Source organism: Schistocerca nitens, chromosome 10, assembly GCF_023898315.1.
Source record: "Schistocerca nitens isolate TAMUIC-IGC-003100 chromosome 10, iqSchNite1.1, whole genome shotgun sequence".
Lineage (NCBI taxonomy): Eukaryota > Metazoa > Arthropoda > Insecta > Orthoptera > Acrididae > Schistocerca > Schistocerca nitens.
In genome coordinates this window covers 231,681,085-231,703,112 of record NC_064623.1, presented here as the reverse complement: position 1 = coordinate 231,703,112, position 22,028 = coordinate 231,681,085, and the positions used below count along the sequence as shown (strand labels likewise).

Sequence of the window (22,028 nt, the reverse complement as noted above, 5' to 3'; positions counted from 1 at the left end):
TGTTGCCATGCTGGTTTTGTGGGTTTCTTCTGTGTGTTGGTTGGTTCTGATTTCTGCCTAGTGTGTATATTTAGTGTAGTGAGTGCTCCTACATAAACCAGTAGTTGTAACTCTTCCATAGTTGTGTATTCATTTATTTTGTTGTGTATGATTGTGTTGATAGTTTTTATTGTTGTTTCGACTTGTGGGCTATTTGGTGGTCTATGCAAGAATGGTCTAATGCCTGTATTTGTGTCTTTGTATTCTATATATGTCAACTGAAATTCTTCTTCTATATCTAACATGTGTGTCACTTCGTGTTCTATTTGTGCTTGTGCTGGTGGCTGTCTTAAAATTTCATTTTCCTCTGATTGTTTAATTGGTGCGTGTTGTTCTTTGTTTGTTTGCTCTGGGATGTGTGAGTCCATTACTGTATTTTCTTCTTCTTCTAATTGCACATTATTTTGTTCCAGTATTTGTTGTACTTGTTGTTTGATGTTTTCTAATTCTGACTGGGGTATCCTGTTATTTTTTATTATTACACGAATCTGATCAGCTAGACGTTGTTCTGTTAAAAATTTTAATTCTGGGTATCTGGTAATAAATGTTGTGTATACTTGTGATCTGTATCCAGTTGTGTTGGTTCCTAGGTTTGTTGCTTGGTAATAACAGAACATGAGGTGTCGATTAACTTCATCTGACCATCTCATCCTCTGTCTTTGTTTTCCTTCTAGGGTGGTTGCAGGAAGCATATCCTGCAAAACACCTCTATTTGGATTTAAATCATTTTCCAGTTGGCTAGCAGTGTCATTACCATTGTGGGCGGGCATAGGGTTCAAGCGCCGTCCCCGACCATGACGGCGCTTGTCCGAGGCTTCTTTAGTTCTGTCCTGAACCAAGTAATCACACTAAAAGGGGGGTTAGCCCTATTAGTGGTTTGTTCTTTTCGTCGCCTTTTACGACTGGCAGAACATACCGGAGGCCTATTCTTTTCCCGGGCCTCCACGGGGTTTATTATTATTATTATTATTATTATTATTATTATTATTATTATTATTATCTTTACTTTCTCAGACGTTAAGTCTGGTTAAGAATGGAGTGACGCGGACCTTTATCAAGCGTCACTTCCTTTTTGCTGTACGGTACACGTTATATTGCATTTAGGAACTTTCGGGTAATTGAACATGTATCAATAATTACGGATTTCTGTAATTGTATATATATGTTTGGATGTAGCTGTATTGCATTGATGTATTGGTGGATATTGTGTGGTATGACTCCTGTAGTTGATAGTATAATTGGTATGATGTCAACTTTATCCTGATGCCACATGTCTTTGACTTCCTCAGCCAGTTGGATGTATTTTTCAATTTTTTCTCCTGTTTTCTTTTGTATATTTGTTGTATTGGGTATGGATATTTCGATTAGTTGTGTTAATTTCTTCTTTTTATTGGTGAGTATGATGTCAGGTTTGTTATGTGGCGTTGTTTTATCTGTTATAATGGTTATGTTCCAGTATAATTTGTATTCATCATTCTCCAGTACATTTTGTGGTGCATACTTGTATGTAGGAACGTGTTGTTTTATAAGTTTATGTTGTAAGGCAAGCTGTTGATGTATTATTTTTGCGACATTGTCATGTCTTCTGGGGTATTCTGTATTTGCCAGTATTGTACATCCGCTTGTGATGTGATCTACTGTTTCTATTTGTTGTTTACAAAGTCTGCATTTATCTGTTGTGGTATTGGGATCTTTAATCATATGCTTGCTGAAATACCTGGTGTTCATTGTTTGATCCTGTATTGCAATCATGAATCCTTCTGTTTCATTGTATATATTGCCTTTTCTTAGCCATGTGTTGGATGTGTCTTGATCGATGTGTGGCTGTGTTAGATGATATGGGTGCTTGCCATGAAGTGTTTTCTTTTTCCAATTTACTTTCTTCGTATCTGTTGATGTTATGTGATCTAAAGGGTTGTAGAAGTGGTTATGAAATTGCAGTGGTGTAGCCAATGTATTTATATGAGTGATTGCCTTGTGTATTTTGCTAGTTTCTGCTCGTTCTAGAAAGAATTTTCTTAAATTGTCTACCTGTCCATAATGTAAGTTTTTTATGTCGATGAATCCCCTTCCTCCTTCCTTTATGCTTAATGTGAATCTTTCTGTTGCTGAATGTATGTGATGTATTCTATATTTATGGCATTGTGATCGTGTAAGTGTATTGAGTGCTTCTAGGTCTGTGTTACTCCATTTCACTACTCCAAATGAGTAGGTCAATACTGGTATGGCATAAGTATTTATAGCTTTTGTCTTGTTTCTTGCTGTCAATTCTGTTTTCAGTATTTTTGTTAGTCTTTGTCTATATTTTTCTTTTAGTTCTTCTTTAATATTTGTATTATCTATTCCTATTTTTTGCCTGTATCCTAGATATTTATAGGCATCTGTTTTTTCCATCGCTTCTATGCAGTCGCTGTTATCCAATATGTAATCTTCTTGTTTAGTGTGTTTTCCCTTGACTATGCTATTTTTCTTACATTTGTCTGTTCCAAAAGCAATATTTATATCATTGCTGAATACTTCTGTTATCTTTAGTAATTGGTTGAGTTGTTGATTGGTTGCTGCCAGTAGTTTTAGATCATCCATGTATAGCAAATGTGTGATTTTGTGTGGGTATGTTCCAGTAATATTGTATCCATAATTTGTATTGTTTAGCATGTTGGATAGTGGGTTCAGAGCAAGGCAGAACCAGAAAGGACTTAATGAGTCTCCTTGGTATATTCCACACTTAATCTGTATTGGCTGTGATGTGATATTATTAGAGTTTGTTTGGATATTAAGTGTGGTTTTCCAGTTTTTCATAACTATGTTTAGGAACTGTATCAATTTAGGATCTACTTTGTATATTTCCAATATCTGTAGTAACCATGAGTGGGGTACACTATCAAAAGCTTTTTGGTAATCAATGTATGCGTAGTGTAGCGACCTTTGTTTAGTTTTAGCTTGAAATGTCACCTCTGCATCTATTATCAGTTGCTCTTTACATCCTCGTGCTCCTTTGCAACAGCCTTTTTGTTCTTCATTTATAATTTTGTTCTGTGTTGTATGTGTCATTAATTTCTGTGTAATGACTGAAGTTAATATTTTGTAGATTGTTGGTAGGCATGTTATGGGGCGATATTTAGCTGGGTTTGCTGTGTCTGCTTGATCTTTAGGTTTCAGATAGGTTATTCCATGTGTAAGTGTATCAGGGAATGTGTATGGGTCTGCAATGTAACTGTTAAATAATTTAGTTAGATGTGAATGTGTTGAGGTGAACTTCTTTAGCCAGAAATTTGCTATTTTATCATTTCCAGGGGCTTTCCAATTGTGCGTAGAATTAATTGCTCGGGTGACTTCATGTTGCAAAATTATCACTTCAGGCATTTGTGGTATCATCTTGTATGTATCTGTTTCTGCTTGTATCCACCGTGCATGCCTGTTATGTTGTACCGGGTTTGACCATATGTTGCTCCAGAAGTGTTCCATGTCTGTTATGTTTGGTGGATTGTCTATTTTAATGTGTGTGTTATCTATTATCTGGTAAAATTTCTTTTGGTTTGTGTTGAATGTTTGGTTTTGTTTCCTTCTATTTTCACTTTTTTTGTATCTTCTGAGTCGTTTGGCCAATGCTTGTAACTTCTGCTTCTTTTCATCTAATTGCTCCATTGCTTCTTGTTGTGAGATTTTACCTAACCTTTTTCGTTTTTTGTCTGATATTTCATTTCTTATAAATTGTGTTAGCTGTCCGATGTCTTTTCTCAGTTTTTCTATTCTGATCTGTAGCCTGTGTTGCCATGCTGGTTTTGTGGGTTTCTTCTGTGTGTTGGTTGGTTCTGATCTCTGTCTAGTGTGTATATTTAGTGTAGTGAGTGCTCCTATATAAACCAGTAGTTGTAACTCTTCCATAGTTGTGTTTTCATTTATTTTGTTGTGTATGATTGTGTTGATAGTTTTTATTGTTGTTTCGACTTGTGGGTTATTTGGTGGTCTATGCAAGAATGGTCTAATGTCTGTATTTGTGTCTTTGTATTCTATATATGTTAGCTGAAATTTTTCTTCTATATCTAGCATCTGTGTCACTTCGTGTTCTATTTGTGCTTGTTCTGGTGGCTGTCTTAAGATTTCGTTTTCCTCTGATTGTTTAATTGGTGCGTGTTGTTCTTTGTTTGTTTGCTCTGGGATGTTTGAGTCAATTACTGTATTTTCTTCTTCTTCTGATTGCACATTATTTTGTTCCAGTATTTGTTGTACTTGTTGTTTGATGTTTTCTAATTCTGACTGGGGTATCCTGTTATTTTTGATTATTACACGGATCTGATCAGCTAGTCGTTGTTCTGTTAAAAATTTTAATTCTGGGTATCTGGTAATAAATGTTGTGTATACTTGTGATCTGTATCCAGTTGTGTTGGTTCCTAGGTTTGTTGCTTGGTAATAACAGAACATGAGGTGTCGATTAACTTCATCTGACCATCTCATCCTCTGTCTTTGTTTTCCTTCTAGGGTGGTTGCAGGAAGCATATCCTGCAAAACACCTCTCTTTGGATTTAAATCATTTTCCAGTTGGCTAGCAGTGTCGTTACCATTGTGGGCGGGCATAGGGTTCAAGCGTCGTCCCCGACCATGACGGCGCTTGTCCGAGGCTTCTTTAGTTCTGTCCTGAACCAACTAATCACACTAAAAGGGGGGTTAGCCCTATTAGTGGTTTGTTCTTTTCGTCGCCTTTTACGACTGGCAGAACGTACCGGAGGCCTATTCTTTTCCCGGGCCTCCACGGGGATTATTATTATTATTATTATTATTATTATTATATACATAGTGTTGCTACAAGAAAAGCAAAGCTTCTACATATAATATTGATATCTAAGTTTAATAAGCTGCAAGAGAATGTAAGCTTTCACATGTAATGTTGATCTTTTTTGCGCGTGTTATACCTTAAGATACGTCACACAAATGTGTCACTAAAATTTTCAATAACGACAAATGTCCGTTCATCTCGGCTCAAAATTCTTGTAACAGTCGTCCTCTAAGAGTTGATTTTTAAATCGTAGTCAAATGCTCTGTGATTCAAGAAATTCACCGTACATTCTCACCCACAGTTCATCTTGCATGAAAGGAAATTTACTTTGAAAGTAACCACCATTCGCAATATTTTCCTGCCATCTGTTAGAAATACCTTCATTTCAGCAGTTGCCAGAGAGCGCCAGATACGAGATGTTATCGCACTTGCACAGCTACGATGATGCAGGAAGCCCGATTGTTCGTACATGTAAAACATTAAAAGATCTTACATTATGTGATAAAAGAAACAAGATATCAATACTCCAAGAGCATAAGAATTTCTTGACCCATACTAAAATGCATAATTCGGCTTAAAGGGCACATTTGTATGTAAATTTTCTTGAAGTACCAGTACTGTATCATCTTGTGTTTGGTTCTTTATTATGGCATAAGACTATACATGGTAAAGATGAAAATGTGCACTTGAAATACAGCAAACAGTTGAAACTAGCCAATAGTGTGGAATTAAAGACTTCGTTTCAAATAAATGGACTGCCTCAGCAGAGAAGATTAATAAGCCACATTTATTTAGCAAGCGGACAAAAATAACTTCACTGTTCTGCAAGGCGATTAATGCTCGACTGTCAGAAAGGTGGAAATAAAACAATATCTGAAACTAATAACATATTTAAGCCTTCCGTAATTATGAGAATGTATTTTAATTCACTTGATAGCTCCCGACCACAGAACTCCGTTTTCTGTTCATTTGACTTGAGAGCAATACGCGAAGAGGAAACAGCAAAATCACTAAACGTAAACACGGTTCACTTGGAGGCTGCACACCTCCCCACAACAACTCAGACTGCTCGGTGTCTCAATCTCATATTTCAGAAGCGGGGCAATACTATATGGTGGAGCCCTACCCCTCCAGCATTTGAGGCTGGATGCCAAAAACTAAATCCACTTTTCAATAAATGTTCGTTTTGTAGCACACACCTTTCTGACGAGTCTGATACACAAAACATAGGTCTTGGAGCAAATGTAAGACAGTTTATTTGGTCTTAACTGTGATAAAGTGCAGTGCCACGCCTCTTCACATAGTATTCTTCTATCGCATGTCACTATTTTGCTCTGTTGCATTCAAACGTATATATTTTGTAATAGAGGATGTAGATGAAGACGAAATGGGAGATAAGATACTGCGTGAAGAGTTTGACAGAGCACTGAAAGACCTGAGTCATAACAAGGCCCCGGGAGTAGACAACATTCCATTAGAACTACTGATGGCCTTGGGAGAGCCAGTCATGACAAAACTCTACCATCTGGTGAGCAAGATGTATGAGACAGGCGAAATACCCTCAGACTTCAAGAAGAATATAATAATTCCAATCCCAAAGAAAGCAGGTGTTGACAGATGTGAAAATTACCGAACTATCAGTTTAATAAGTCACAGCTGCAAAATACTAATGCGAATTCTTTACAGACGAATGGAAAAACTGGTGGAAGCGGACCTCAGGGAAGATCAGTTTGGATTCCGTAGAAATATTGGAACATGTGACGCAATACTAACCTTACGACTTATCTTAGAAGAAAGATAAAGGAAAGGCTAACCTACGTTTCTAGCATTTGTAGACTTAGAGAAAGCTTTTGACAATGTTAACTGGAATACTCTCTTTCAAATTCTGAAGGTGGCAGGGGTAAAATACAGGGAGCGAAAGGCTATTTACAATTTGTACAGAAACCAGATGGCAGTTATAAGAGTCGAGGGGCATGAAAGGGAAGCAGTGGTTGGGAAAGGAGTGAGACAGGGTTGTAGCCTCTCCCCGATGTTATTCAATCTGTATATTGAGCAAGCAATAAAGGAAACAAAAGAAAAATTCGGAGTAGGTATTAAAATTCATGGAGAAGAAGTAAAAACTTTGAGGTTCGCCGATGACATTGTAATTCTGTCAGAGACAGCAAAGGACTTGGAAGAGCAGTTGAACGGAATGGATAGTGTCTTGAAAGGAGGATGTAAGATGAACATCAACAAAAGCAAAACGAGGATAATGGAATGTAGTCAAATTAAATCAGGTGATGCTGAGGGAATTAGATTAGGAAATGAGACACTTAAAGTAGTAAAGGAGTTTTGCTATTTAGGGAGTAAAATAACTGATGATGGTCGAAGTAGAGAGGATATAAAATGTAGACTGGCAATGGCAAGGAAATCTTTTCTGAAGAAGAGAAATTTGTTAACATCGAGTATAGATTTAAGTGTCAGGAAGTCCTTTCTGAAAGTCTTTGTATGGAGTGTGGCCATGTATGGAAGTGAAACATGGACGATAACTAGTTTGGACAAGAAGAGAATAGAAGCTTTCGAAATGTGGTGCTACAGAAAAATGCTGGAGATAAAGTGGGTAGATCAAGTAACTAATGAGGAGGTATTGAATAGGATTGGGGAGAAGAGAAGTTTGTGGCACAACTTGACTAGAAGAAGGGATCGGTTGGTAGGACATGTTTTGAGGCATCAAGGGATCACAAATTTAGCATTGGAGGGCAAGGTGGAGGGTAAAAATAGTAGAGGGAGACCAAGAGATGAATACACTAAGCAGATTCAGAAGGATGTAGGTTGCAGTAAGTACTGGGAGATTAAGAAGCTTGCACAGGATAGAGTAGCATGGAGAGCTGCATCAAACCAGTCTCAGGACTGAAGACCACAACAACAACAACAACATATTTTGTAATGGATGCCATCAAACTATATTTACGACAGTGGACATTAAAATGACCTGTGAAGCCTCTCCTGCTCCCAGTTGGCCAGTTTGACATCCTGCCCCCCCCCCCCCCCCCCATTTTTTTTAACCCTTACAATTAATACTGGATGGAATTATTTGTAACTGGGAGAAGAACTCTACAGAAAATATGCACTCTTCATTGCCTATTAGCTAATAACTTTCTTTTTTTGTTTAACATAAAATTAAATATAGGACATATGAAACCAATACAGACAAGTGACAAGCAAGACGGTACACATTTCTTAAGTTCTGAAGTCCTAGTGTTTATGTCTCAAGTTCCGTGGGACCAAATTGAGGAGCAAATCTCCAAGGTCATGGAATGTGTCAGTACATAAAATTACAACACTGAAGTAATAGCAGATAAAAATAAAATGTTTATGAACCTGAAAAAAGTCAATCCCTAAGTTTAAGTAATGCAATCAACATTACAACAAGAATCAGCTTACTTTTTCAAGGAACTCCTCGACAGTAACCCATGAGGAAACTCCAAGTCTAGTTTGAAAGTGCGCGGATTACTGCTAGGATTTTTGAATTCAAGTGACAGATTACTGAAAATGGAAGCAGCAGTATACTACGCACCTTTCTGCACAAGAGTTAAGGAAGTCTTATTCAAATACAGGTTAGATTTCTGCTGAGTATTAACTGAGTGAAAGCTGCTTATTCTTGGGAATAAGATAATATCGTTAACAAGAAATGATCTAAAAACAAAGATGATGAGACTTACCAAACAAAAGCGTTGGCAGGTTGATAGACACACAAACAAACACACAAAATTCTAGCTTTCGCAACCAACGGTTGCTTCGTCAGGAAAGAGGGAAGGAGAGGGAAAGACGAAAGGATGTGGGTTTTAAGGGAGAGGGTAAGGAGTCATTCCAATCCCGGGAGCGGAAAGACTTACCTTAGCGGGAAAAGGACGGGTATACACTCGCACACACACACATATCCATCCGCACACACACAGACTGTGTGTGGTGTCTGTGTATGTGCGGATGGATGTGTGTGTGTGTGTGCGCGCGCACCTCAAAAAGGAAAGAGAATATAGCATTTTCCATTGTTAAGCAACTTCTAAAGCCGAATTGTACATTTGATAGCAAATCGTGTGATACAAAATGATCAATTATCCTTAAATACACAGCTTTTTCAATAACTTGAGCAAACACTGATGGCATAGAAATAGGTCTAAAATTGTCTACATTATCCCTTTCTCCATTTTTATAAAGCAGTACTTTAATCGTTCAGGATACTGACCATTTCTAAACAAAAAATTACAAATATGGCTAAAATCATAACCATCAGAGTCCTTAATCTTCAGTGATTTAATTATTGACTCAATCTCCCCCTTGTCTACATCAAAGGGGAGTATTTCGGGCATCGATCTTGGAAAGGCATTTGCCAAGAAAGTTATACGATTTCCTGTAGAAACTAAATTTTTATTTAATTCACCAGCAATGCTCAGATAATGATTGTTAAATACTGTACAAATATATGATTTAAAAGTAACAAATATTTTTACTACAAACTGACTTTATAACACCGATCTTGTGCTGCTCACCAGACATCACTTTCACAACTGACCATATGGTTTTAATTTTATCCTGTGAATTAGCTATTCTACACTCCTGGAAATGGAAAAAAGAACACATTGACACCGGTGTGTCAGACCCACCATACTTGCTCCGGACACTGCGAGAGGGCTGTACAAGCAATGATCACACGCACGGCACAGCGGACACACCAGGAACCGCGGTGTTGGCCGTCGAATGGCGCTAGCTGCGCAGCATTTGTGCACCGCCGCCGTCAGTGTCAGCCAGTTTGCCGTGGCATACGGAGCTCCATCGCAGTCTTTAACACTGGTAGCATGCCGCGACAGCGTGGACATGAACCGTATGTGCAGTTGACGGACTTTGAGCGAGGGCGTATAGTGGGCATGCGGGAGGCCGGGTGGACGTACCGCCGAATTGCTCAACACGTGGGGCGTGAGGTCTCCACAGTACATCGATGTTGTCGCCAGTGGTCGGCGGAAGGTGCACGTGCCCGTCGACCTGGGACCGGACCGCAGCGACGCACGGATGCACGTCAAGACCGTAGGATCCTACGCAGTGCCGTAGGGGACCGCACCGCCACTTCCCAGCAAATTAGGGACACTGTTGCTCCGGGGGTATCGGCGAGGACCATTCGCAACCGTCTCCATGAAGCTGGGCTACGGTCCCGCACACCGTTAGGCCGTCTTCCGCTCACGCCCCAACATCGTGCAGCCCGCCTCCAGTGGTGTCGCGACAGGCGTGAATGGAGGGACGAATGGAGACGTGTCGTCTTCAGCGATGAGAGTCGCTTCTGCCTTGGTGCCAATGATGGTCGTATGCGTGTTTGGCGCTGTGCAGGTGAGCGCCACAATCAGGACTGCATACGACCGAGGCACACAGGGCCAACACCCGGCATCATGGTGTGGGGAGCGATCTCCTACACTGGCCGTACACCACTGGTGATCGTCGAGGGGACACTGAATAGTGCACGGTACATCCAAACCGTCATCGAACCCATCGTTCTACCATTCCTAGACCGGCAAGGGAACTTGCTGTTCCAACAGGACAATGCACGTCCGCATGTATCCCGTGCCACCCAACGTGCTCTAGAAGGTGTAAGTCAACTACCCTGGCCAGCAAGATCTCCGGATCTGTCCCCCATTGAGCATGTTTGGGACTGGATGAAGCGTCGTCTCACGCGGTCTGCACGTCCAGCACGAACGCTGGTCCAACTGAGGCGCCAGGTGGAAATGGCATGGCAAGCCGTTCCACAGGACTACATCCAGCATCTCTACGATCGTCTCCATGGGAGAATAGCAGCCTGCATTGCTGCGAAAGGTGGATATACACTGTACTAGTGCCGACATTGTGCATGCTCTGTTGCCTGTGTCTATGTGCCTGTGGTTCTGTCAGTGTGATCATGTGATGTATCTGACCCCAGGAATGTGTCAATAAAGTTTCCCCTTCCTGGGACAATGAATTCACGGTGTTCTTATTTCAATTTCCAGGAGTGTATTTGCGTAACACATACTCTTTGCCTTCCTAACAACATTTCAAGCACTTTACAATACTGTTCATAATGGGCTACTGCAGCTTGATTGTGACTACTTCTAACGTTTTGATATAATCCCAACTTGGTTCTACATTATATCCTTATCCCACTAATAAAACACCCGGGCTGCCTATTACTGCTAGTACCCTGTTTAGAACCAATCTTGTCATTACTAATTCTGTAACTATTCCTGCCAGTGTCAAAACTTATTCTCGAGTTAACTTCACTAACCGTGACGTAGTCACCAGTTTAGTTATCCCACATTTATTCTCCTGTTATGTGTTGCTACGTGTTCGTACAATGCGTTTTCCACACTACTCCCAGAATAGAACTTAAGCACCTGCTAGCTGGGGACTATACAACTGTATACCCTTACTGGTGTAGCGGTCTGGCCAAAAACTTTCAGTCACAATTTCATTTTCTTGGATACTCTGAGAAGGTAACACATAATCTTTCTTATTTGTTATTCCTGTTAGCCATTTATTCCCACTCTGGTAGTCTGTTACTATGGCTTTTGCTAGTAATTGTAACAACACTGATCATTAATAAACACGGTCAACCACAAATGGCAATTGGCATTCACCCGTTCGGCTTTATTCCCCTTAGCTCGTATAGCCCCGCCCCTTTTGCCTGCAGGAAAGTTTATTTCGAGGTGCAATGAGGATTCCTAGGTGCAATGAGGATTCCCCTGGCAGAGACATGTTCACTAAGCACGCATTCAAAAATCAACTAATCATTAATTCAGAAATCAACTTAGAATGTGTTAAAAAATGTTCAAAAACCAACAGGGATGCATTTCAACATCATGAATAATCGATATACCAACATGCGCTGGATGCTAGGCACTTTGTTAAACAGGTTATTCCCCCCTTCCCTCAAGAATATGAATTTGGCCCCTCCTGAATTATCTGTTTTATCTAAGGGCATCACTTTCAGCCCTAAACTTGGATCTGATCATGCTGCTTTGGTGAAGGACCTATTTTCCTTCACATGTAATATCTATTGGAAATATCACTTTGCAACCCAACCCCAAAACCTTTCCCACAGCAAACCTGAAATTGAATCATCTTTAACAGTTCAGACCATGATCCCAACTTGATCCACCACCACTACCTCAAAATCATCCCTTCCAAGAATTCCTCACATTCAGCATTGCTTCACAACCCTTCTTCAGGTCCTTACAATGTGACCCTAATCTGTCCTCTGCAGAACTCCAGGCTCTACGTTCCCTAAAAGCCGACAGGCTCTACGTTCCCTAAACGCTGACGACTCCATTTTTCTCTCAGCAGAGAAAGGATCTACCACTGTGGAACTTGACCGAAAGGAATACGTTAGTGAATGTCTACACTAGCTGTCTGACCATCAAGATCCCATCCCTGATTAAAACTGACCTGCAGTCCCTCCTTAAAACCTCAGGCCCCTCACAAGGACTAACACCTCAATCCACAGAACTTTTCACCCCACCCAAACCACGCACCCCCATCTTTTACCTTCTTCCTAAGATCCACAAATTCAATCAATCCTGGCCGTCCCATAGTTACTGGCTTCAAAGCACCGACTGAACATACTGTATACCTGCCTTAGTTAATAAACACTTGCAACCCATAGTACAAAGATTCCCCTTCCACATCAAAGATACCAACCATTTCCCAGATCGTCTGAAATCCGTGCCCGTCCCACTCCCACCACACACTTTGCTTGTCACCATCGATGCCACCTCCCTCTATACCAACATCTCCAATGTACATTGTCTGTCTACTCAGTCAGCAGCCACCTGATTCCAAACCTATGACATCCTTTCCACTCACCTTAATCAACTTTATTCTTACCCACAACTACTTCACCTTTGAGGGGCAGACATACAAACAAATCATGGATATGGCCATGGTAACAAGGATGGCTCCTTCCTATGCCCGCCTTTCCATGGGAAGCTATTTTAGTTAAAAGAGGGTCGTAACTAAAATAGTTTATACTATACTCATGACACTAAAGACATCCTCTGTGAGTGTATTCCAAAAGGGGATACAGTTCAGTAGCTGCAAGATTTTTGTGACATTTAGATTCAGATTGTTGTGTGTACGTATGTGTATTTATCATTGGTAGTGTTTCCAATATTTTATTTTTCTTGTAAGAGAATCAGTCTAACATTACATATAACACAGACTGGTTTACTGTAGTAATTACAAGCGTGTAAAATTGCCTCATTTAATATCCTGCAATCTGTCCCAACACAAATCTATGGAACATGAAGTAAATAAATACAACAATAGAACATTCAGTTCATCAAAAAAATAGAGAGTCAGATTCCACTATCAAACAGCATGCACTAACCTGTAGAGAAAGAATTAAACAGGTTCACTTTTTACAACTCTATCAACCATTTTCCTACACACAGTCTGAAACTTGTACATTTCATAACGATAGAAACACTTACCTGAAAGGGACAAATGCACTTGTTGTGGAATCAAGGATTTTAAGTCTGTTTCACCTCGAATTGAAACCGCAAGTCCAACTAACAAAAGGAGTATCATTTTACTGTCCATCCTGGAAAATAAAACCACAATAGAATGTTTTATAAAGGAAACACTTCTTAAAACAAAACTGCAAATGAATGCTTACAGGTATACAGAGACTGGCACAAAACACAAATGTGATGAGATGTGCATATTGTGTTACTCCCTTAAATGGCTAACTTGAGGTCAACAACGTGCAATCCTGGGTGTGATGCCAATTGCCCGTGTTAGGTTTACAACATTACTTTATTGCACGAATTACTACTGATCTTCACAACCAAAGAAGGAAAATCACTATCACATTTCAATTTGATAGCCAGAGTGTCTTTGTGGAAACCGAGGACTGTCAGTCAACCAATAATCTCCCCCCCCCCCCCTTGGGTCAGTCATTTTACAGGGGGTAAATTAGCAATGGGCACCCCGAAGGCACCATCCTACACGAAGATATTCACAGGCATTCTAAAGGAACCCTTCCGAACAACCCAGAACCTCAAGTCCCTCACCCGGTTCAGACTCATTGCGATATCTTCGTGATCTGGATTGAGAGTGAGGACACCTATCAACATTCCTTGAGAACTTCAACACCTTCACCCCCATTTGCTTCGCCTGGTCCTTCTCAACTGAACAAACCATCTTCCTTGATGTTGAAATCCACCTCAAAAGTGCCACATCAGTACCTCCATCCATATCGAAGTTACCAACCACCAACAATACAGCTGCCATACATTCTGTAACAAGAAGTCCCTTTTGTACAGCCACGGGTGGCTGTTACATCTGTAATGATGAGCAATCACACTCAAAATATACCAAGGGTCTTACCGAAACCTACACAGACCGAAATTACCCTCCCAACCTAATAAGGAAACAGATGTCCCATGCCTTGTATCTACAGTCCCTTGTCTCTACACCCTTGTGGCTCAGAACCACCTGGAGAAACTGAATCACATTCTCCACCACAGTTTCAATTACCTTCAAGTAAGGAATATCCTGTCCACTATCCTTCCCACCGTGGTTTCAGCAACCTATCGAACCTAGGCAATATCTTTGTCCATTGCTACTCCACATCTGCTTGCAACCCCTTGCCTCGCGGCTTATATCCCTGCAATACATGGAACAGCTGTCCCACACATCCAGCCATCAGCAGGTACTCCATTCCAGTCATAAGCATCTCCTGCCCTGTGAAGCAGTCACGTGAGCGACAAACTAAGCTGCAACCACTGTGCTGCTTTCTATGCCGGCATGACAACCAAAAATGAATGGCCATTCCCAAACTGTGGTCAAGAGATAGCTGGACCATCCAGCTACTGAACATGCTGCCCAACACTATGCGCTTTACTTTAATGACTGCTTCACAGACTATGCCAACTGGATCCTCCCTACCAACACCAGTTTTTCTTAACCATGCAGATGGAAACACTGTGAAATACATCTTACATTTCCATACCCCCCCCCCCCCCCCCAGGCATCAACCTTCACTAGTTTCTGTCCTTTCCTGCTCCCATTCCAGCACTACACAGCCTTCTATTCTGGCAATGCGCCTGATAGTCTTTTTCCCGTTCTCTACTTTTCTCCTTTTCTGCTGCCCCTCCCCCCAAAACTTCCAAACTGAACCTAGCAGCCCTACATTGTTCCCACCACACCCCTGCATGCTGCAGCAAGCAGCATTACACCTCACTTCACCGCTCCATGCTGCCTCACCACCTACACCAGATTGCTACTACTGTCTTGTGCGGTTACTGTCTCTGCAGTCTGGCTGTTGTGGTCTTTTTGTGTGTGTGTGTGTGTGTGTGTGTGTGTGTGTGTGTGTGTGTGTGTGTCACCCGCTTTATTTCCAATTTCTGAAGAAGCTCTTTTGCTGAAACCTAAAATGGACAGCAGACTTTTCGAGTGCTTATCCGTCCCCTACATCTCCTCTATATGGTGAGGAGCAAACTGTCTTTTTCATAATATTAATGTTATAATAGTGTTCTGTGTAGGGTTGAAATGCTAACCACCACCCTTTTTTTAATTATCAGCAACCAAGTAATAGAGGATAAGTAGCACTCAAATTTTTCAAATTAATTTTTTTTATACGAATCTGTGGTGTCTATTCTTTCAGACATGTCCAAAAGATCTTTCGGACATGCCCAAAAGAACAGACACCATGTCAAGTGAAATCCCCAGTAGTGATTTATATTATGTAAGTTGAAGGTGGAGTGGGAGGACGTTAGCCACTGAACCACCCAGGCATTGTGTTTATCATTAATTGCACAGACTAACTCTGTTCAACCTTCGGTTGAGCCATATTCCCACCTAGCCACCATCCACGTCAATGCTCCATCTTCAATCTACACAAAATATTCACAGATATGGACATGTCCGAAAGAACAGACACGCATTTGTATAACTGAGTCACCAGAATGGGCTACGAATCCACCACATTCAGTGAAAATGCACAATCACACTCAACCTGCTGTGAGAATCTCGAAGTAGCAAGCACAGAGGGCACAGCTCAGGACTGCGGATAGGTGGTGCCGGGTGGGAATGTGGGTCACCGAGGGGCATACTGAGACAGCCCACGCAATTGCGATGAACACTGTCTCTGGGAGGTGCAGTGGTTAACGCAGGAAATCCTCGCTTCGAATCCCGGTCCGACACACATTTTCACTCGGCAATGCCGATTGGTTTGTTGGTTGGTTTCGGGTATAAAGGGACCGAACTAAAGGGTCATCAGTCCCTTTTATCTGACACAAGCAAGGTGCAAGGCTCAAGGTACAGAACACCCTCCCACCCCCCAAAAAAAACCAACCAAATGGAACGAACAAATAATGGAGAAAAAATACACCACAAGGAAAAGTAGAAGAAGGCATTAAAACAGAGCATATGGTCTGGGCTGGCTGATCACAATAATATAAGAGGATGAGCCAGCCACTCTGCAACACATTAAAATGTTCACCTCAAAAAGCCAAGGCGAGATGAACATATGTAGGGAAAAGACGACCACCAAGCCAAACAAATGTAAAGAAAATGCGACAGAGTTAAACTGGAGGGAGCGTGGCAACCTCAGAGAGAAGGCTAAATGCTCATCCTTAGATGGTACAATAAAAACCCTTCTCATGAATAAAACGTAAAACTAAATCTGCTGTTGAGGCAGTGTCACCCAACACCGAAGGTAGGGTGCTGCGAAAGTTAAAAGTCTGCTGCAGAGCGGATAAAAGTGGGCAGTCCAGAAAGATGTGGACGACTGTCATTTGGGAGCCACAGTGGCCTTGCGACACAGTAGGTATCCATACGTTAGCCACGTTTAGCCAATGCAGCCAACTGGCAAGGAGTGCTGCTCAAAATGTCCTCCATGAACATATGCGAAGCCAACGTGACCATCAGTCATCGAGCCGTCTGTGTAAACCACTTCAGATCCCCGGAACATGTCAAGAATCGAGAGGAAGTGACAGCGGAAAGCAGCGGGGTTAACGGAGTCCTTAGGGCCGTGCAGAAGGTCCAGACAAAGCTACGGCCGAGGTGTACACCGTGGAGGCGAATGTGAACGTGCCGCAAGCAGAGGTGGTAAAGGGAAGGACTCCAGTTTGGAGAGAAGTGACCGCACACAAACCGCAATCGTCAGTCCCGATCTGGGCCACCGATGCAGGAGATGGACTGCCACGGGCAGGTAAAGCAGACTGTTATTCAGATGGGTAGGTAAACTATGAATGTGTGCTGCGTAAATGGCGAGCAGTTGCGCACGTCTGATCTGTAGTGGAGGGACACCGCCTCTGCCAGTACGCTGGTCACAGGACTCATCCTGAAAGCGCCTGTCGCTAATTGAACCCCACAGTGGTGCACAGGGTTGAGTAAATGCAATGCTGAAGGTGCTGCCGAACCATACACCACACTCCCATAGTCTATTCGGGATTGGACAAGGGCTCTGTAGAGCTGCAGCAGCGTGCAGCGATATGTATCCCAATTGGTGTTGCTCAGGCAACTGAGGGCACTGAGGTGCTGCCAGCACTTTTGCTTAAGATGACGAGGATGAGGGAGCCAAATCAATCGAGTGTCGAAAACTAGTCCTAGGAATTTATGTCTCCACTACAGAGAGTGAATCGTCATTAAGGTAAAGTTTGGGTTCCGGATGAACTGTACAATGCCGACAGAAGTGCACGACACAAGACTTTGAGGCTGAAAACTGGAAGCCGTGGTCTAGAGCCCATGACTGTGCCTTGTGGATGGCTCTCTGGAGGCACCGCTCGCAACAACAGTACTGGAGCAGCAGTACGAAATGCAGAAGTCGTCTGCATACAGAGAAGGTGAGACGGAGGGCCCGACTGCTGCTGCTAGACCGTTAATGGCCACTAAAAATAGACACACACACAATACAGAGCCCTGCGGGTCTCCATTCTCCTGGATATGGATGGAATTATGGGAGTCACCAACAAGGACACGTAAAGTATGGAGCGACAGGATGTTTTGGATAAAAATCTGGAGTGGTCCCCAGAGACCCCACTCATACAATGGGGGAAGGATATGATGTCGCAAAGTCGTGTCGTATGCTTTACGTAAGTCAAAAAAGATGGCAATCAGGTGTTGCCATCTGGAAAAGGCTGTTGGGATGGCATACTCAATGGTAACAAGATTATCAATGGTAGAGCGAGCTTCGCGAAAGCTGCCCTGACATCGAGCCAGCAAGACACGTGACTCCAGAACCCAACCCAACTGCCGACAAACCATACGTTCCAGCAGCTTACGAAGAACGTTCGTGAGGCTGATGGGCCGATAGCTATCCAGATCAAGAGGGTTTTTACTGGGTTTGAGCACAGGAATGATGGTGCTCTCCCTCCATCGTGATGGAAAGACGCCATCGCACCAGATCCTGTTGAAGAAGACTAGAAGATGTCACTTTTAGTCACATGAGAGATGTTTTATCATCTGGTTGTGCATGCGATTAGGCCCAGGAGCTGTGTCGGGGCAATGTGCAAGGGCACTGAGGAGCTCCTACTCTGTAAATAGGGCGTTATAGTATTCACTGCAGTGTGTAGTGAATGAGAGGGTGTTCCGTTCCAGCCGCTGTTTGAGTGTGCGAAAGGCTCGGGGGTAAAGTGCTCGGCAATCGCGTTTGCATCGGTACACAACTTGCCATTTATGCTAACATCGGGGGCAGCTGTTGGAGCCTGGTACCCAAAAAGACGTTTGATCTTGGCCCAGACTTGGGAAGGTGGCGTTTTTTGTTTTGGTTTGGTTTTTAGGGCACAAAACTGCTATGGTCATTAGCGCCCGGCCTGTGACTTAGGAAACAGTAAAAAACCGAAAATGGAAACCAGCAGCAATGGGAACGAAAGTCATACAATTGGAGAAACTAAAAGCAGAAGGAAGGCTTAAAAATCCACTACAGAAAGGGGTTGGTTGTCCCCAAAAAAAGCTTCAAACGACTGACATCATTTCACTGGCACTAATAAATGTGAGTACGCGGTCGGCTGAGTGCGTGTCATCTGCTAAAATCGACGATATATCAGGCGATAGCTGTAGACGGGAGCGTAACGGATTAAAATAGGGGCACTCAATTAAAAGGTGTCTTACCATCCACAGCTGAGAGCAGTGGGGACAGAGTGGGGGGGAGGATCGCCGCTTAAAAGATGTCGATGGCTAAAAAGACAGTGCCCTATCCGGAGTCTAGCTAAAATTACCTCCTCCCGACGACGCGTTCGGGAGGAAGAGGTCCAAGCACAAGGAAGAGCTTTCACGTCCCGCAATTGATTATGGGGAAGTGTCGACCAATGCGCGTGCCATAAATGAACAACACAACGACATAAAACGCTCCGTAGATGGGCAAAGGGAATCGATTGAATAGTTGGCCGAAGAAGAGAGACTGCAGCCTTGGCTGCAATATCGGCCGCCTCATTTCCACAGATACCAATGTGACCTGGGAGCAAGAGGAACACCACTGAGACGCCCCCCAGGTGGAGCAAGCACAGACAGTCCTGAATCCGATGGACCAGAGGGTGCACAGGATAAAGAGCTTGGAGACTGAGGAGAGAGCTGAGAGAATCTGAGCAGATAACGTACTGTATCTGCTGATGGCGGCGGATGTAGTGGACAGCCTGGAGAACAGTGTAAAGCTCTGCAGTATAAACCGAACACTGGTCGGGAAGCCGAAAGTGATTTGGGGTGTCGCCAACAACATAGGCACTCCCTACACCTAATGATGCTTTCGAGCCGCCTGTGTAAATAAATGTGGCGTCCGTCATTTGTGCACATAGAGCAGCAAATGCCCGACGATAAACAAGTGAAGGGGTACCATCCTTGGGAAATCGACAAAGGTCACGGAGCAGGCAGATCCGAGGACGGAGCCAAGGCGGTGCTGTACCCCAAGTTGTCAAGAAGGTTTTAGGAAAGCGGAAGGAAAGAGAATGGAGCAGTTGACGGAAGCGGACTCCCAGTGGTAGGAGGGAGGAGGGGCGGGCCTGCATACCCTACATCAAAGGAGGCGTCGAAAAAAATGTCATGGGCTGGATTAGCAGGCATGGAAGACAGATGGCTAGCATAACGACTCAGAAGGACTGCTCGCCGATTGGACAGCGGAGGTTTAGCAGTCTCAGCATAAAGGCTTTCCACAGGGCTGGTGTAAAAAGCTCCAGACACTAAACGTAATCCACGGTGGTGGATAGAGTTGAGACGCCGAAGAATAGACGGCCGAGCAGAGCAGTAAACTATGCTTCCATAGTCCAATTTTGAGCGCACTAAGGCGTGATAGAGGCGGAGAAGGACCACTCGGTCCGCTCCCCAGGAGGTACCATTCAGGACACGGAGGGTGTTGAGCGATCGCAGACAGCGAGCCGAAAGATAGGAAACGTGGGAGGACCAGCACAGTTTTCTGTCAAACATAAGACCCAAGAATTTAGCGACGTCTGAAAACGGAAGGTTGACAGGTCCTAGATGTAAGGAGGGTGGAAGAAACTCCTTACGTCGCCAAAAATTAACACAAACGGTCTTACTGGGAGAAAAACGGAAGCCGGTTTTGATGCTCCAAGAGTGGAGGCCATCGAGACATCCTTGAAGACGTCGTTCAAGAAGGCTGGTCAGTTGTGAGCAGTAGTAGATCGCAAAATCGTCCACAAAGAGGGAGCCTGAGACATCGGGAAGGAGACAGTCCATAATTGGATTTATGGCAATGGCAAACAGTACAACACTTAGCACGGAGCCTTGGGGGTACCCCGTTTTCTTGGGAGAAAGTACGGGAGAGAGTAGTGTTCACCCGCACTCTAAATGTGCGCTCTGCCATAAATTCGCGAAGAAAAAGGGGCAGCCGATCTCGAAAGCCCCAAGAGAACAGTGTGCGGGACGATGCCTGTCCTCCAACAGGTATCATATGCTCTCTCCAGATACAAAAATATTGCTACTGTTTGGCGTTTGCGGAGAAAATTGTTCATGATATAAGTGGAGAGAGCAACAAGATGGTCAACTGCAGAACAATGCTTACGGAATCCGCATTGGGCAGGTGTTAAAAGACTGCGGGACTCCAGCCACCAAGCTAAACAGCAATTCACCATACGCTCCAAAACCTTACATACACTACTCGTGAGAGAAATGGGGCGATAGCTAGAGGGGAGATGTTTGTCCTTTCCAGATTTCGGAACAGGAACGACGATAGCTTCCCGCCATCGTCTGGGAAAAGTACTGTCGGTCCAAATTCGATTATAAAGGCGAAGGAGGTAACGCAGACTATGGGTTGATAAATGCAGCAACATTTGGACGTGGATACCATCCGGTCCTGGGGCGGAGGAGCGAGAAGAATAGAGTGCATGTTAGAGTTCCTGCATGGAGAAAACAGTATTGTAGCTTTCGCGATTTTGAGAGGAGAAAGCAAGAGGTCGCACTTCCGCTGCACGTTTCTTCGGGAGAAACGCTGGCGGGTAATTTGAAGAGCTCGAAATCTCAGCAAAGTGCTGACCCAACGAGTTAGAAATTGCGACGGTGTCCACTAATGTATCACGCGCGACAGTGAGCCCAGAGACCGGGGAGAAACTAGGCGCGCCTGAGAACCGTCGAAGCCGACTCCAAACTTCCGAGGAGGGAGTGAAGGTGTTAAATGAGCTAATAAAGAATTTCCAGCTTGCCTTCTTGCTATCGCGGATGACACGACGGTATCGGGCATGAAACTGCTTATAGCGGATACAGTTGGCCAAAGTAGGATGGTGGCGGAAAACGCGGAGAGCACGTCGCCGCTCACGTATTGCATCACGGCAGGCCTCGTTCCACCAAGGAACTGGGGGGCACCGGAACGTCGGTAATATGTGTGACCTCATCGTCGACGCTGGGAAAGTGACGGTCATCGAATGTCGCTAGAGACGAAAAAAGTGTCCAGTCAGCTTGGGCAAACTTCCAGCGTCGCGGGCGCATATATGGGAGTTGAGGCACATGGAAAGTGGTCAATCGAGTGTGTATCAGCAAGGGGAAACCATTCGAAGCGCCGAGCTAGCGGAACAGTACCGACCGCAAGGTCCAAATGAGATAAATTTGTCGTGGAGGCAGACAAAAATGTAGGGACCCCAGTGTTGAAGCAAACTAGATCCGCTTGGTGGAAGACGTCTAGCAATAGTGAGCCACGTGCACAAGGATGTGGAGATCCCCAAAGCGGGTGGTGAGCATTAAAGTCCCCAACCAGCAAATAGGCGGGTGGAAG

General features: G+C 43.4%; 1 protein-coding gene across 1 annotated transcript in view; it reads right to left on the bottom strand.

Moving 5' to 3' along the window:
- The window catches only part of LOC126210180 (acid phosphatase type 7-like), a 168,699-nt gene that overhangs the window by 137,112 nt on the left and 9,559 nt on the right, over nucleotides 1-22,028 (bottom strand). The window contains exon 2 of the mRNA XM_049939342.1: nucleotides 13,300-13,409. Coding sequence (XP_049795299.1) covers nucleotides 13,300-13,409 — 110 coding nt within the window. The remainder of the gene's footprint in view (nucleotides 1-13,299; nucleotides 13,410-22,028) is intronic.